The following is an 18,214-nucleotide window of genomic DNA, read 5'->3' as shown; positions in this document are numbered from 1 at the left end:
TTCAGATTAAATTTGAATGAAAACAGCAATATTTTGTGGAATCTGTTTTGTTCTCACACTAAATATCTTTTGATGTTTAACAAGGAAGAGAATGGTTTTCCAAATGTTCAAATTGACGTTGTTTTACTCAAACTTGGAAATGGCAACCCACTCCAGTACTCTTGCCTAGAAAATCCTACGGACAGAGGAGCCTGGTAGGCTGCAGTCCATGGGGTCGCTAAGGGTCGGGCAAGACTGAGCAACTTCACTTTCACTTTTCACTTGCATGCGTTGGAGAAGGAAATGGCAACCCACTCCAGTGTTCTTGCCTGGAGAATCCCAGGGACAGGGGAGCCTGGTGGGCTGCCGTCTAATGGGGTCGCACAGAGTTGGACACGACTGAAGTGACTTAGCAACAACTACGTTTATGATATGAACAACAACAACAAAAACACTTGATGAAAGTTCTACAGTTGAGCTAGATTGCTTGTGGTATAAGCCGACTTGATTTTTCCTTTATGTAAAATAATTTTGCAGCAAATGTTAGGACTGGATATATGTTCTAGATAGCTAAACATCATATTTTAATTAATCTCAAATAAGATATTCACAGTATTACTTACATGTACCTAGGTGTCTGTGTGTCAATCTATATACTAGATAATATATAATTAATGCTAAATCTATATACTAAATAATATATATTTATTTAGCTACCTACTCATTTCTCTTCTCGCTGTTCTCAACTGTGATCCACACACCACTCCCCCAAAACACCAGCATATTCCAAAGGGAAGTTTAATTCCAGCAAACTTAATTAGAGCAAAAATATTAACAAGTATGAACCTAGTACCACTGGTCTTTAAAACTAAGACACTGTAGTAATTGTAACAATTTTAGGACAATGAAGATATGAAATAAAAAACTATATAATTCTGTCAAAGTTTCTCATCAAAGTTCAATGTGCATATGAATCACTAAGGGTGGTAGCCAAACATGTTCTTTCTCAGGCTCATCCTCAGTCCTGCTAAATGGGAATATCTTGGGAAGGTACAGTGAAATATGCATGTCTATGAAGCTTCTCACACTCATCTTTGAGAATCACTGCTCTATAGCTATCAGCTATCTTCTTTCTCACTACTAGAGTCTTTTTTTTTTTTCATTTTTAGCTGAAATTATTTCTGACCCTGCCTTCCAAGGGAAAGCTTAATGTAGGGGATCTTTAACTAATTCTAGTGAAATGGAATTCTATGAGTTTAATAATAAATTGTAATGAGTGATTATGGCTTTTAGTCTGCACTTAAGAAATCAAGTATGTTACCTCCTTGTTTACAAGTCCCAGTGCCTCAGGAAGTCACACCTTCTTCATTAGGCATTGTTTTGTCCCTGACTACAACATCCTCTGTTGGAAAACTGGTCATTCATTGCCTCATTCTCTTGCTAAGATTAAAACCCCACCTCTCTACTAACAGTCTCCTAAATGGGTAATCACTCTAGCTCTGAACAAATACCCGATGTTCAGAACTCTGACTGTAACAAACCTCCTAGCTGATAAAAATCTGCAAATCTGAACTTCTGAGGATTGCTCCTCTAAGAATGGGCATTTTTTCCTACTTGTTAAATAAAGCTTTTTATTCAACTTTTATCCCCAGTTACCCATTTACCAAGACTGTAACCAGATAGTTATGTAATTATTAGACTCAATGGCATCTACTGTCGATACCTGTGAATAAGAGAGCTCTCCAGCATCTGTTCACTTCAAATGTAGAGCCAGGTCCCAGGTCCTTTTTCACCTAGATAAATCACAAGAGATGACACTTCCTTCTAATTAAAATTATGTATATATATATATATATATATGTATATATATATATATATATATATATATTTACACACACACACACACACACACATATATGTGCTAAGTCGCTTCAGTTGTGCCCGACTCTGTGTGACCCTACAGACTGCAGCCTGCCAGGCTCCTCTGTCCATGGGATTCTCCAGGCAAGAATGCTGGAGTGGCTTGCCATTTCCTTCTCCAATATATATATGAGTTATTTATATAGAAAGAACATTATTCTACCTCACACCAAACAGCAATTATTTCCAGAAGGATCACAGTTCTAAAAAAAAGTTTAAACACCAAAGCATTTTAGAGGAAAATACATGAATAGTCTTTGTAGCCTTGGATTAGACAAGGATTTCTTAAGAGGACAAAAAAGCACTAATCACAAAATTAGATAAATGATACATTGGATATATTAAAGCTAAACCTCTACTAATGAAAAGATAAGTGAGTAAAAAGCAACCTACAAATAAAAAAAAAAAAGATCACTATTGCAACAGATATACTAAAAAGAAACTTGCATCCAGGATACAAAAACAGCTCCTACAAATCAGTAAGAAAAGGACAATTTTGCACAGATACTTCCAAAGAATATCAATAGCAATCAGCTACACAAATGAAATTTTGAGTGAAATAAGCCCAGCAATAAAAAGTATATATTCTAGGTTTCTGTTATATATAAGTTCAAAAATAGACAAAACTTAAGATAGAATGATGGTTATCATTGATGGGGTTGGGGGTGGACAGTGACTGGAAGGGAGCTTCAGAGAGCTTTTGGAGTGCTGTTGATGTTGAGTTTCTCAGTTTGGGTGTGGTTACATGAGTGTGCATTCAGTTTGTGACAATTCATGTTACACAAACACAGGCATACACATACACACACATAAACACACACACAAAAAACGATTTAAAATGTATTTTATGCATGTTATTGAGCAAGAAAGAAACCATTTTTAAATACATTTAAAAAGTTATTCTGAAATATTTGTATCTTAATGGTGCTATCATTGTCACAGCGATGGACCATATTACTGTCCCATTCTCAGACATGTCCCTTTGGCACTGAAATCCAATTCAATCAATTCAGAGTTTGAAGACATGAGCATTAGGGAAAGACTAATAGGATACAATAACAAATTTGCTAAATAAAACAAATGTCAGCCGCATTTTACTATGGTCCATTACTGACTCTCGTTAATTACTGTCGAACACTAATTATGCAATACGCAGCTTCCCCATATTTTAACTTGGGCTGGCCAAGATGGAGATGGAGGGAGCCTAGTGTACTGCAATCAATGTGTGATTAGATTTCATCTGCTTGATAAAAGGGCTTTGCGACTGAGTCATGTCCTTTAGGAAATAAATGCTATAGGACATGAAATTCCAGGAAACAAACAATCACAGGCTGAAATGCGTATTTTTGCACTTGATACACTTCCAACAAAGATCAGAGAGTCAGGTCTGTCCCAGAGAATGAGACAGCTTGTTTTGCCAGTTTTTTTAATTCTGTGGCTGCCAAACAACTTGTTGTACAGCTGATGTTTTCTCCTTAAGTGACATTTCATCGTCCACTGCCCTAAGATAGTCACCCTGTTTTCCCTTAATTGATACTTGTATGCAAGAGGCGGAAAATGGCTCAGCATTTCTTGCTAGATTAGGTCAAAACTGACAGAGGAAGCAGAGAGAAGATTGCATTACTTACACCCCTTATGGTTCTCTTCTGTATCTAAGGAGATTGCCATTTCATAAAATTTCTTTTGCTGCCTGAACATCAATACAATAACACAAGCATTTAGCTCCTATTTGCTTTTCTTTCTTTTTTTTAACTGCTTACCTGATCACCAGTGGGAAATTCATAAGCAGTTCCACTAACTCTCAACTTTATTTTTCTTCTTTGTCCTTAATAAGATGTAATTGTATCCTTGGACCTCTCTTCCTTAAATGCTTCATTTTGTCTTTTCTATGGAGCCTTTACTTTTCTCTTCATTTGATATATAACCAGAAGCATTAAACATGCCCCTGAAAGTTCAAAGTGAGTTTCCTGAAGGTTTTTTGATTTTGTTTTTCCCGGATTGTGGGGTATTCTTATCAAAAGATTAATGTTTACGAATAGATGTGGTGGTATTTATTCTGATTCAAAGTTAATTAAGAAGCATCCCATGAAAATGCTACTGTTCGTTGTGCAGCCTCAGTGACTGGGGATCCATTCTTCTGGGTCTCTTTTCACCAAGTCTTTTGGAAAGAGATTATGTCTTTAACAAAGTCATCAACAGTTCCCAGAATCTATAAGACAAGCCTACATTCTTTAATAAAGCAGTAATGTTTCTGTGCATGCGTGCTAAGTTGCTTCAATTGTGTCCAGCTCTTTACAACCATATGAACTGTAGACTGCCAGGCTCCTTTGTCCATGGGATTCTCCAGGCAAGAATACTGTAGTGGGCTGCCATGCTCTCCTCCTGAGGATCTTCCTGACCCAGAGATCAAACCCGAGCCTCATGTCTCCTGCATTGGCAAGTGGGTTCTTTACCTCTGGCAACACCTAGGAAGCCCCAAGGTTGTCCTAATACAGCTCTAATCCACTGTCTATATCTATCTTTCCAAACTATCCACTCTGCTCTATTATGTGTAACAGATATTCACTTTGCTTTTCCTTAAATTTTTTTACCTCAGCCTGTACTGTTCTTGAAATCCCTTCTCTGCCTTTTGAATCCTGTTTATCATACAATTTCAAGGTTATCATATGATATTGATTTCACCATCACCAGAAATTACCCTCAGACCCATTCTCTGTTGCACTCTAATCAGAATCCATTGTAAGTAAGCATGTGTAAGTCCAACTCTACTCCAGAATTTTTAATAATTTTTGTAGAAACTGTGGGACCTAGCAAGTCTGTTTCTCAGCGTAGAGTCTCAATGATTATTTGAAATATAAAATATGTTGCATTTCTCCCAGTAGGATGGAAACTAGTGGGCTAAGGTGCCCAGGGAGTGAGCGCTAGCAGCATGATGCTAAGGTTGGCTACCACAGTTTTGTTCAGTACTTATTCTACTTAAAACACATTTTATATTTCACTTGTCATTTTCACCATTTAGGATACCCATGTGGAAAGAGAATAACTGTGTTACCATTTATCCATGAAGCTGATCTGCCTTTGTCTGTAAATGCAGCATATCACCCAGATTTCTTGATATAAGTTAACTAAATGCAAAGCCTTATTATAACATTTCCTATATATAATACCTGTCCAGTCAAAGACAGTGTTACCCAATGGTGTGGCTATGGTCAAATTCCTTTACTGTGATCTTCCTTTCTCATTATATTTGACATTTTTGAAACTGAGTTTTATTGTACTTGCTCTGCTTATGAAAATGGTCTGGGGAAATTAGACTTAATAGAGATGTAGAAGCCACAGGGAAAAAAAAAGAAAAGGAAAGCAAACTCAAAGGAAAGTGAAATTAAAATGTTGTTTTGGTAAATGGCTGCTCTGGTGGAGATAACAAACAATCGCAATGCAAGTTAATTACTGACCTATCAGGAAAGTATAGCATGAAGGTTGTGCCACACATTACTGGGGCAACCACAGCCACAAGTCATTTCCACAGGGGAACAAACAGGCTGTGCTTTACCACAGATCAACAGAAGATCTTTCCAGGCGACAGAAATGAGTTTCTCACAGATACAATATCTGTCTGTGGAGTTTCCACATACTCTTAGTAGACCTGGAGAAAGCTCTTCCTACACATTCCGGAAAAGGAATGGGGTCATATTGCCACAAGGAGTTCCTGTGTGTTAAGGCAGAGATAACCTTGGCTTTTGGTGGTTGTGGTGACCATACAGCTCACTGTTACACAGTGGAAACCCAAGCTAACACCCAAGGAATGGGAAAACACTGGGGCACACTCAGTACTTACCTCTGACATAGTTCTCCTCACTAAGTCTTTAGTGGGAATCCATGTCAGACAAGAGAGTCCTTCCATTTAAAGAAAAAATATCAAGCACCCAAAGAAAATTGAAACTTGAGGGAGACTTTATCTATTGTTAGAACACAGAACCCTGTTAAATTCCAAGACGGTCATAAATGTGGTCATTTTTTTCTTAATAAGTAACAAAATGGTTATCTGAAATGGAAATAAGCTAATGTTCATATTTTTAAAATTTTGTATGATTTTCCAAATATACTTTAATATTGGCTTCAGAGGGTATAAAAAGCATTGCTTATTTGCAGTCTGTAACTTACCATGAAATATCCTTCGTTCATTGGTCCTTAGACCCACTGGCCATAGTAAGTTTCACATATTCTTTTTAAAATAAGAAATAAATTTGATCAGAAGCATTTCTATTGGTAATGCTTTCCTGGGCTATGTACTCTGGCATTAACTAGGTTCCATATTTATTTTCCATTTCTGTATTCTGCAAACATTTATTGTCTTTATGGTTTTGTCAGGAAGCACTGGGACATAAATGATTAAAGACTTACATGATCTATACTTAATATGGGTGCTCTATGATCATTTTATCCGTTAGAAACCCATCAGACTTCCTTTGGAATTCTTGTCACCTTATTTTTCCAGACACAGTTTCCACCTGATCTGGGGGTTGTGACCGAGGCAAGGATGTTTGGAGGTGCAGCACTTGAGATCTGTCCTGGGACTACTTTGAACAGGCTGGGGCACTTTGGGGAAGAACCATCAATATCCTTCAACTTTAATTTTCTCTGCTCTGTAGCACAGAAATAATTTCATAGTGTCCATTCAGTTTCTCCTAACTCAAATAATTCTTAATATACATTTATTTTAATATTTCTTATGGGAAAGAGATGTCAAAAATAAACTTTCTAACTCAAAAGGGCAAGCTACTGAGACTTCATGTAGTTAACAGAGTGCAACAGATAATTGACAGAGCAGCTATGAAATTTAGAATTATATGGAATATCACATTCATTCCTATTTAGGTATTTGCAGTGTGAGTGGGAAAATCAGACCTAGAATATCACTGAGCCAAGTCTGTTGAGCAGAGCCAAAGTTTGTGGGGCTCTTATGAAGTGCATTCTCATCACTGTTTCCTGTTTTTTAAACAGTATTGAAAGTGGAACTAGTGTAATATCACAAGCTATTCTTGCTCTTCTCTTGGTACATATAAAATCAGGAAGTCTAGAGAAATTGTGAAGGCAGCCTTAAGTGATTTACATTTAAATTTCTAACTCAAGGATGTTTATTTGAAGAGTTTTGTAAAATAAAATTGACATTTTAAACACATGCAAAATGAACTAATTCTTCAATATTTTCCTTAGGCATCCACCATACCTCTGTGTGTCTCCTGTAAAAATATAAATGCATTAGTCATCATTTTTTTCTAATAGAATTTAATAATAGTGATGATGATAAGATGTTATAGAAAGAACACAGGAAATATTGAATAAGCAAGTAGATCACATGAAGCAAACTTAATATGACATATAGTTAACAGAATGCTTGATGTTATGAAACTGTATAGAAATAAGCATTAGAAAAGGGCTTCCCAGGTGGCTCTAGTATAAAGAACCCGCCTACCAATGCAGGAAACAAAAAGAGATGTAGGTTCAGTCCCTGGATTGGGAAGATCCCCTGGAGGAGGTCATGGCAATCCACTCCAATATTCTTGCCTGGAGGATCCCATGGACAGAGGAGCCTGGCTGGCTATGGCCCAAGGGTCACAAAGAGTTAGACACAACTGAAGTGACTTAGCACACATGCACAAGCATAGAAAAATATTATTGACTTTACAATATGCTCTACCAAATCTAGAAACCTGAGGGTCAGTGATAATGAAAATACAGGTGGAACAGCAGAATATGATTTCAAAACCCTATGCATATTCTTGGAATAATAACATAAAAAGACTCACTGATTAGAACTCTTTATTGCCTTTCTTAACACATCCTGAAACTAATACTTCCAGGTTCCTGGAATTATATTCTTCCCCTGATGCTGGAAGCAAGTCATGATGGACCCTGGGGTTTGAGGGTTTCTTTTGACTCATAACTGGGCAGACTTTATAATGGAGTTTGTTCCCCTAGAAACTTCTTTCGTAAAGACTCAAAAATTACAGCACCATGGCAGGCCATCGCATCCCACAACTCCAGGAGGCACCATTTACTAGAATACAATCCTGATCTCCTATCCTTAGTCACAAATGCTGCCTGCCTCTACATGTACTTAAGAACACACACAAAGTAGAATAACCAAAGCTCTTCTACTATAAGATGTTTTCCCAGGTAGCCAAAAGAGTTTCCAGTATGATACTCAGGTAAATGGTTCCTGAGAGTTAATGTGAAATCTGACTAATCATTTATGGTATTGTGTTAATTGCTATAATCACTCCTCTCCCATATATACATCTTAGTGATTCACTGAGCAGATGGATTAAGTAAAAAATTTAAGTAAGAATTGATGATGGCATTTCAGAAATACTGACCCTGTGGATGAGATGGGGCCTAAGTAGGTGGGAGGGCTTTGGCAGCCAAAATGTTAAAAGGATCATAGTGTTCAAGGTAGCGGAAAAAAAATATTAAGGTGTGGGCGAGGGGAAAATGGGAAAGTTGGAGTCTAAAGAGAAAGAACTGTAAGTGGAATCTGAATATGACTTGCAAAGTTTGGTGTAAAACAGCCTTATCCACTTGGTGTGAGAGGTTTCTAACAGGATGAAAAAGAATAAATCACCTCTGAACCCACAGAGTACAGCAGTTATAAGTTTCACAGCCACCAGTGCAACTGTCATTTCTGGCAATTATATTTCCTTCCTCCTCTGTCCTCTCTCCTTCCTCAGTTCCTGCTGAGGGTGAGGCGGTCCTGCTTCCCTCTGTCTTGCACTCAGTTCATCTGGACAAGATGTTTGTGTATTATGCCAAGGAAAGCCCTGTTCCCAAATTCTCTTCCTCAGAGCGTCTAGAATCCCTTGCCTCTTATAGCACTGGCTGGCTTAGAAGGGTTGAGGCTCTCAGTTAATCCTTCAGCCTGATGAGAGGACAGTAACATAGTCAGCATTACCCACACAGAGACTAACTGCCATTTCCTTCGTGAAATCCAACACTTGTCTTTTCCTTCAACTTCCTTGGTACTATAGTTTTTCTTCATAACACACGTCAAAATTTACCTTATAATGTCACAATTATTTGCATACCTCTGCACTACCAAGCCCTTTGCCCCAAATGCCCAACTTATCTTAATTTAGCTCCAGCATTGGCTGGTTTTCTTTTGCAGAATTTCTCTCTCCACACTTTACCATTCTACCAGAGTCTAATGCCATTGCTTCTCTTCACACCTGGGCACAACTCTTTTCTCATTGAATTTGATTTATTTATTTATCACACTCACTAAACTACTATACAGCTCTTGGTTGAAGCAAACAAAAAACAAAAACACAAAAAAGAACCTCTACTGTAGTGTCTGTCACTCAGGAAAGTCTCCATAAACCTTAAATAGGTAATTTATTTTCTGTGGATAAGAGGAAGTTTATGTCATTTTCTGTATTCTTCTTAGAGCAACATGAAACCAGCATATTACAAATATGAGAATAACTATGAATAGTGTCAGGGGAATACCATTGTAAAACAAAATATAGAAGATGTTGAATAAAGAGAAAAAAATAAGAATGCAATGTGTTTTCAAGAAAATGTGAACTGGGGTCAGTTGGGAAAGGAAGTGATAGCTAGAGGAGAGAGTGAGAGAAGAGAAATAACATTAACCAGTGTAGGGGGAAAGCAGCTTAAAAGAAAGATCTAAAGGAGAAATTTTGAAATTCCTTTCTGCAGATTGTCCCCTAGAAAACAGGTGGGGAAGCCAGATAAGAGGCTTTTTAAAGAAATCCAGCCTGTTGACAGAAACCCATCCCCAGACAAATTATGGGTTAATTGTGAAATCAATACAAGAATGCAGATGTTGATTTGATGCTGAAATGTGTGCAGTCTGAGGAAGCAACATTTCCTATAAATGGCACAAGGTGAGGCTATGGAAATTCAGTGGCTTCACACTATTGGTCAGAAGATAGTGGCTTTAGCCCGAGTATTTCCCTCACCAGTGTGACAAACACACTGTCTTTGGAGTACAAATCTAATGAATAATGTGGAAGATCAAGTCCTGAATGAACTTCAAGGAGAATCCAGATTCTTTTAGAAAAGGTTTATATGTTTAATCCTTGATTCTCCTCAAGCATCATCTACATCCCTTGGGCATTAGATCATACCAAAGCATTTACATTGCTGCCTGTTTGCCTGAAAATTTGGAGCTCTGTAAATGTGCAATAGTACTTCTCCAGATCCCATTTTTTTAGCACAGCAGTATCAGAAGTGAAAAGGACAGTGCAGATCATAGCAGTCCTCTTGGTTGACCATGCACCCTCACTCTCAGTTTTCTTCCAAAGATAGAACAAGGGGCCATGGACTTGTTCAAGGTCATGAAGGTGGACATTAGAGACTGTGCTGCCACTAGAAGTTATCATGAGTTCTTTTTACGCAACTAGTCTAATTATAATGAATCCAAGGTCTCCATCACAATCACAGTGCCTAGATTCTCATTGTTTCATTCATAATTATTTCATTCACTGAAACTCTGAAAACACTCACACTTTTATTAGTAGCAGTTTATAAATGTAAAAAATCCATAATTTGTTTTATTTTAAAATAACGTCTACTTGGATATGACAAATTGATGGCCTCGATAATAAATAATACACAGAATAAAACCAAAAATGTATTATCCTGTACTGGGGTATATGGAAAAATAACTATTGATATCATCTGCCTGTGATTGCATTTACTTTTTTAAACACACTGATATATTTAACCTTCTATATCTTATTCTAGTTATATATAGAGATAAGTTCCCTTATGCATACATTAGTGGTCAGATTCAATCCATTTAAAAATTCTATTAAATGTAGTTGTAATCATATTTCTATGGAATAGTGGGGATAAGACTTCCTTCTTTTATTACTTCAAAGTTGTATTTCCAGTGTTGTAGAAAGAGCCTTTTTATTCTCAATTAAATAAGTTTTTAAAATACGTCACTCATAGGATTATGAAAATGAATATATTTTAAATAAATGAAAATAAAATAAGTAGAAAAGTAATTTGGTTCAGGAATTCTTAATACAACTATCCTGTAAACAACTTAGTTGAGACTTCCCTGGTAGCTCAGACGGTAAAAAATTCACCTTCAATGCGGGAGACCCGGTTTCAATCCCTGGATCAGGAAGATCCCCTGGAGAAGTTAGATATTACTAAAGTACAATGAAGTGCAGTTGTTTAAAGTGTACAATTTGATCATTTTTAATACTTGTTTATTGCTGTTAAACCATCATCACAATCAAGATAACAAACATATCCATCACTCCCAAAAGGTTCTTTGTATCCAGAGTCTACCCTGTCCCTAGGCAGTCTTTGTTTTGTCTGTTTACTTTGTTAGTTTGCATTTTCAAAAATATTATATAAGTAAATCACAAATACTCAGTGAGAACTTTTTAGGGAGAGGGCTTGGTTTCTTTTACTCTGCCCAGTGCATTTGCAATTCATCCATGTAGTTGCATGCATCAGTAGTCCATTTTTTATTGTTGAGTTATATCGTGTAGATAAACCAGAATTTTTCTATCAATTCATCTGTTGGTGGACATATGGGTCGTTTTTGGTTTTTTTTTTTAGTGAGGGGGTAAAATAAATATTCCACTTCTTTGTGTTCACTGTCCTTAAGAAAATTTTTAGTCCTTCCAATGCTCATTTTTCTCCTCTATAAAAACATGAGTATAATGTGAATATCATAGGAACTTTGTAAGGATTAAACCAGCTAATTGCCTGACACATAGTAAATACTCAATAAATATAAACATTTTTTTTGAATTATCACTCAGTTGCCTATTTGGTATCAGTTTTTCCTGATACCACTTTTCCTCCCATTAAAATGCATTTATTTTTTCCTAATTATTTTCGTGTCCGCTCAACCAGAACATTACCATGATTCTAGCCCGTTTGTCTGTCGAACCAATGTAGAGGTACCAATACAATTGGCTCCTTAAAATATAATCTTTCTTTAGGATTATATTGACTTCTATAACTGACTGATGACAGTTTTTTCTAATGTTGTACCCACTTGACCAGGTTAGTGCTGAAGCATCTGTATAGGTGAGAGATGGAGACAACACTCAGGCTAGAAGCGGGTCTGTTTCTAGAAACTTAGAAGCTATATTTGCATTGCAAATGTTCTATTTTAAAGGAGTAGATGTATTCATTTGAGGAACTTGTGGGCAGGAGCAGCTGAAAAGGATTATGTGTTTGGGAAGCAACTAAAAGCCCTCTTGGTCCACCCACCAAGAGGGTGGTTTTATTTTCTTTTATTTTTCTGAAGTATTCTTTTTTCATAGCCACTCCTTTAAAATTTGCCCACGCTGGATTTTCCTGCATGAATCAGGCTCCTTCCAATAAAATAAATGTAAATAAATAAATAAGCAGTGATGATGTGTTGATTTTTCTCTTTCTTCATAAATATTATATCCAATAAGTTATTAATACTAAATCTAGTTCAGCTGGCAGATGGCAGTGGACAAAGGAATTTTAATTTTTCCCTATGGATATTGCAAGTAGAGGTGGGGGCTAGGACTCTGAACCAGGCTAATGAGGCCAAGCCAACATATTTGATAGTCAGTGGGACCAGCTTGGTTTGCTCTAAAGCCAATTTTATACACTTAAATTTGACCTTATTCACAGTTTTTTAGGTTTTTTTTTTCCACTAAAAAAAAAAAGTTGCCAGTAACAGTATCTGAAAGCGGTGTGAGATGGGGTGGCTAATATCAAAGACATTGTGAATAAAAAGAGCATACCCTGAAGATGCTTAGTTGGCAATAACATTTCTATATAAAGGAGACCATGTGGTATTGTCATTAGGAGTTTCTTAATCAAATTAAGGAACTACACAGAATTTGAGTGTATTATATTTGAATTGAAATCCTCTGGCATGAATACAGTAGTGTCAGAATATAGAGGTCCCAACTGATAAAAAAAAAACACAAAACACTGCAAAGTAACTACCTTCTTCTTCACCACTTAAAGAGGCGGAGACTTTATGCCATTTTTGTACATTAATGATGAATAGAGATGTCCACTCCACCAAGAGTTTTTCATAGAAAACTATGTATATTTAGAATAATATAATGCTTTTGTATTTTATCAGGATAACACTGTAATATGCAGAAATCTACAAATTCTGATACCCCTGTGGAAACACGGAATCCCACCCGCCAAGGCACTGGAGCTGTGCAAATGAGAATCAAAAATGCTAACAGCCACCATGACAGGCTGAGCCAAAGTAAATCTATGATCCTCACCGACGCTGGGAAGGTCACTGAACCTGTAAGTCAGATACCCCAAGTTCCCTGATATAGAATTTTATAAAAAGTAAAAAGGGGGGGGCTAATTAGCCTTGTTTTATTTGTTTTCCTAATGTGCCTGAGAAAACTGTTTTTGTAATGCATTTTATCTTGCCTACTTATAATCATAATAATATCCCCAGATGCAAAAGAAGAGCTGGGCTTAATCCAGGGTGATAAAGTGGATTTGGAACTAGACTGAAGAGCACCTTTGACTCATTTTAAGGGCCTCCACTATCATGCTTCAGTGTCATAAAAATAATGAGGTTATGCTAGCATGTGGTGTTTGTACTTCCAAATACAGTACATCACTTTAAAAAGCCAGAGGCTAAAATTAGCTAAGAATAAACTGAGAAAAAAAATATTTTTTAAATGTGAAAATTTCTTCCTTAAAAATCTTCCACCAATATATGATATTGGAAATTACAGCCTGATTTGGAATGAGTTTGAGCAGTTGAAATGGTGTGGCAATTTAAGGTTTGGAGAGGAAGCCATTTTGTCTCCATAATGTGTCATTAGGAAGATTTGAAATAAAATAGTTAGAGATGAACTCTACTGCCAATTGTGTCCCTGCCCCTGCACTCATCCTGAGCCACTAAACATACTGATTGCAATGAGTCTCCTCTGGTTAATTTTCTTCCATAATGGTGGTAACTTGCAGCTGAGGCCATAGGATGTTACAAAATTATTTATGCAATGTTAGCCACTCTTTTGGACCCTGGATCTGTTTTGTTGCTCACAGTGAGAGCAAGAGCAAGAGATAGGTTAGCTGGGGATAGCCTGTGAGTCCCAGTCACCCTGCAGTAACATGTGAGCTATTAATTGAGTGTTCTGTTAATATCATAGGGGCCTATGAAATATTCAGCTCCCTAACTGAGTTATTAAATGAGATCAACTTGCTGAGTAGCATATTACTGATTATATTTATTCCTTGTTTTTCACTCGAATTTCAAGTGCAAAATTAACCCATCACAATTTCAGGAGCATGAGTAATATATGATTTTAATCATTCTTTCTTCAGGTATTATAGACAGATTTAGCATGAGGAAGCCAGTGATTATATTTTGGGAGTGAGAAATGTATCCCTAGATAAGGTTCTGAGAGAAACATTTTTCTTTCTTTTCTCATTTAAAAGTATTGTCTGCTGGGAGGCACAGCACAGTCAGCCTGACTTTGAAACCTGCTAAACCGTTCCTCAACCATGAACTTGAGACAGTGGTTAGAGTAAATTATTGGAATCTCTATAATGTATTATCAGTAAGAACTGTACCTTTGAAAAAGTTTAAAAGTTAAGTATATTTAATGATGCCTAACATATTTTATTGGCTGTGTTTAACAAAAGGCACTATGCCGCAGTTGTTTTTGACAAGCATGAAAACATCACAGCATGAGACTGCAAAAGGAATTATGGAGAGAAATTACAAGTGATCCATCTCTCAATGAATTATCCACCTCAATAGCCCGCAGAACTCAGCTACCAATTAACACCTACTTTATTACATGTTGGGATGTACTTAATAACTTTCATGTGTTTATGCACTATTACCTTGACTGATGCCTCTTGTACAATTAGGCATAATTGGCATATCAATATGCAAAAGTTAAAAGGATTAACCCTCTTAAAACTAATGAGCATTTCTGTATCCAGCTGCTAAATGAGACAAAATTAGCATTTTTCACTTTTGGGCAGGATTTTATCATGCAGTTTCTCATTGTTGATATTACCTTGTTACATAACTTTAGTTTGGGGGGTTGTATGCTGGACTGCTGGAGAATCAGAGTTTTCCAAAGTTAAATTAGCTATAATTATCCCAGCTTTTGTTTCCGCATTCTTAGCCTCGGCAATATGTATTCCTCGATAAGGAACAAAAATAAAAGTTACTTTTGGTTATGTGTGCTCAGTGCATAATTATATAAAAGGGGTATTTTAGTGAGGATATGTCATTTCACCAAGAAAACTTGGCTCAGAGATACTGTATTGAAAGCTTGCCATGGCACTAATTTTCTTTCTGTCTCAGTTCTTTTCATCTCTTTTTTTCCATGCACAATTTTCTGACTAGATACTGACAGAATGTAAAGTATTTTGGCATATTTATTCAAACAAGCCTGTTAAAGATATCTGCTCAAGCTAAACTAAGAACTTGATTTTTCAGAAGTTGGAAGTTGGGGTAAGGTCAAGGGGGAGATTTTGAACTTAGGAAAAGTGGGCGAAGATATACACTAAAATGTGTGCAGAAGTTCACACGTAGCATGATTTTCTGTAACACAGACAAATACATTTAATCTGTACAGAAAAAAATTGAGTATTTAGAAACTATATATGTGTCATGTGCCCTATTTAATATATTTGGCATATATATACTATTTGTTACTGGCACACCAATTATGCAAATTAACAAGGACTTGGAGTATATAATAACACAATCTGATATTACATTACTATGATTTCACTTATAAAAAATGATAGTAATTCTAGGGTCATATCTATTATATAATTTTGTCATTAATTCATAAAATCATCTTTTTAAATTTGATTAATTAAAAATGTGTGTAGTAAGACTATAAACTCAGAACATAATATAAAACTCTCATATATATTGTCATAGGAGCCTATGTCCTTGATGTATTAAATCGAGGAGTATTTGAAATGCCAATATAAACATTTATGCGACCCTAAACTCTGCAAACACAGGTGAATTTACTTGTTGAATTAAAAGTTTTTATTGCCCAAGTGCTGCAGGGAAGCATTCCAGTAAAACAGGTATCAATAGTCCATTAGTATTTTATTGGTGGCATGCATCATTTGCTTTAAACACCAAAAGATCATTTTTATGTAGTTCATAAGATTGACGCCTTTTCAAAATTCAAAGAGGCCACTTTGCTTTCTAAGAAATGTTGGAGAGATGGAAAGTTTCGACATGGAATGACATGGTTAGTAAGAAAATTGCGTATCTGTGAGAACGATCTGGAGGTCTTGGTTTGGTGGGGAGGGAACGCTCTTTGGTCTCAGTGATTTGTTATCTCCCCTCCCTCTGCCCCAAGCACCAGAGACCTCTTAAAGGTGGACTGATGGTTTACCCGAACATGCTAAATACAGAAGCAGAAGGCTGAGTGAGCATAAACAGGGGCAAGTAAAGTGTGGGGCGAAAAAGGCTAATGTTCAATCCAACGAATAGCTAATATAAAAGGTTTAATGTGACTTTGATGTTATTTGTAAGAGGGATGCCTAGCCTACTAGACAGCTTGAAAATAGATATTAATGAAGAGTTTAAATAGCCCAAGTCAGGAAACCGCAGACATAGGATTTGCAGGCAGGAGCAGTTCTGGCATTTAATACTGGTGTCTTAAGCAGCATCATGTATGAATATTCACCATTTCCAGCTTGTAAACTCCACAGAAGTGCATCACTCCATTCATAGCCATCATAGACAGGAAAATGTTTTATTTTTATTAGTGTTCAGATAAAGACTTAGTTCAAGCCATTTCTGAACATTAACATACAAGACTCCTTGTGCTTCTGTTAACAGACAGTGTTCCTTCATTTTTCTCTTCAATATATTATAAGGGAAAAAAAGGAAACAATTTTCCTTTGTTTCTTACTTCTGTGATTATAGGATACTTGCCAAAGTTGTGGCTAGCTAAAAAGGCAGACATAAAAATTGCTACTAAAAATATAAGCCTTCTGTTTAGCAGAGATTTTGAGAAATATTATGAGGCTGTAGGACTTATCCCTGTTTACTTCAAATCAAGCTTATAGTTAGGTTTGAGGCTTTGTTTGTATAAATTGTCCTGAAGTGGATCCTGATATTCAATTAAAATGACACTAAATCACATTGAATTGATAAGACTTGGCATCTCAAACAAAGGTAATTGCCCGTATTGGTTTTATACAAAAATAGCACTGCTTGGAAAATGTGCAGCCAACACAGACTGTCAACTCCATTTATAGATCAATATGTGAAAACCATTGATCAGGCAGGCATGTATAACAGTAACACTTTGCATTTATTTGTTGTTTTTATACCACATTAAGGCTTACAGGATTATAGGCTTCCTAAATATTTTGACTTCCTCATAAATATATGATCTGTTGCATGTTAATTAAATGAGAGTCTGCAGCCATTTCTAAAATTGTTTTTAGTTTGATGATTTCCTTTTATTGCTGTGGATCGTATGATCTGAAAATGGATTAGTTTCCTTTTGCATAAAGATTATTAAAGCTTATTTTTAATGTGTCCTATTTAGTATAAGATGTGGCTGCCTTTTTTCTTTGAAAAATATAGATACAGACAATTATTTTCTCTTAGTGAGTGGCTGATCTTTTTTTTATTAACTGGGCATTCTCAGAGCTCAGGGTAGAATTATTTCCTGACATATTTTGCACATGTTGTAGATAACGGGTCTTCCTGATTTTTCCTGATAGAATGAATTTGTTTTCTTTCTTTTCTTTTTGTCTAGCTCTGTAGTACAGGCATCTAATCAAACATTATGTGGAAAACAAACTGATCATCTCAATTAAATTCTAGACACACACAAATATAATTTGAATTCTATTTCCCTGATTGGAGAACAAGCCTTACAAACTATTCTTATACACCGCATTCTGCAGTTAAATCTTTCTTATCTCATCAATGTAAGGACAGTGTTTTGTTCCTAATCTTTATCGAACTATTGTGGATGACATTTGTAAGCTATTTTGGTTTATGAGGAAAAGCTGGAGGACAGTGGAGTGAGACTCTCCATAGATCCAAATCTCAGATATGACTACGAAATAATGTGTCTTCCACTGCAATTTTCTTTGCCACTGAGAGGTCAGTTTTGTTGAGAAATCTTTTTATATCCTCTATATACATTAGGACTACTGCTTTCAAGACAACACTTGGTTTTATATACAATATTAAAACAATAATAGAGAAACAAGTTTTCAGAAATAGCCCCCCTCCCAAAAAAAAGAAAGAAATCATGATATTCAAAGGTTACCTAAGGTAACCAGTCTG

The 18,214-nt window shown here is 36.2% G+C and overlaps 1 protein-coding gene across 1 annotated transcript in view; it reads left to right on the top strand.

Annotated features, from left to right (window-relative positions):
* The window catches only part of ARHGAP15 (Rho GTPase activating protein 15), a 687,458-nt gene that overhangs the window by 18,710 nt on the left and 650,534 nt on the right, over positions 1–18,214 (top strand). The window contains exon 2 of the mRNA XM_081584873.1: positions 13,022–13,200. Coding sequence (XP_081440999.1) covers positions 13,036–13,200 — 165 coding nt within the window. The 5' untranslated portion in view covers positions 13,022–13,035. The remainder of the gene's footprint in view (positions 1–13,021; positions 13,201–18,214) is intronic.

This window comes from Giraffa tippelskirchi, chromosome 3 (genome assembly GCF_054371585.1).
Source record: "Giraffa tippelskirchi isolate mGirTip1 chromosome 3, T2T-mGirTip1v1.2.pri, whole genome shotgun sequence".
Classification (NCBI taxonomy): domain Eukaryota; kingdom Metazoa; phylum Chordata; class Mammalia; order Artiodactyla; family Giraffidae; genus Giraffa; species Giraffa tippelskirchi.
This window is presented reverse-complemented; position numbering and strand designations above follow the sequence as displayed.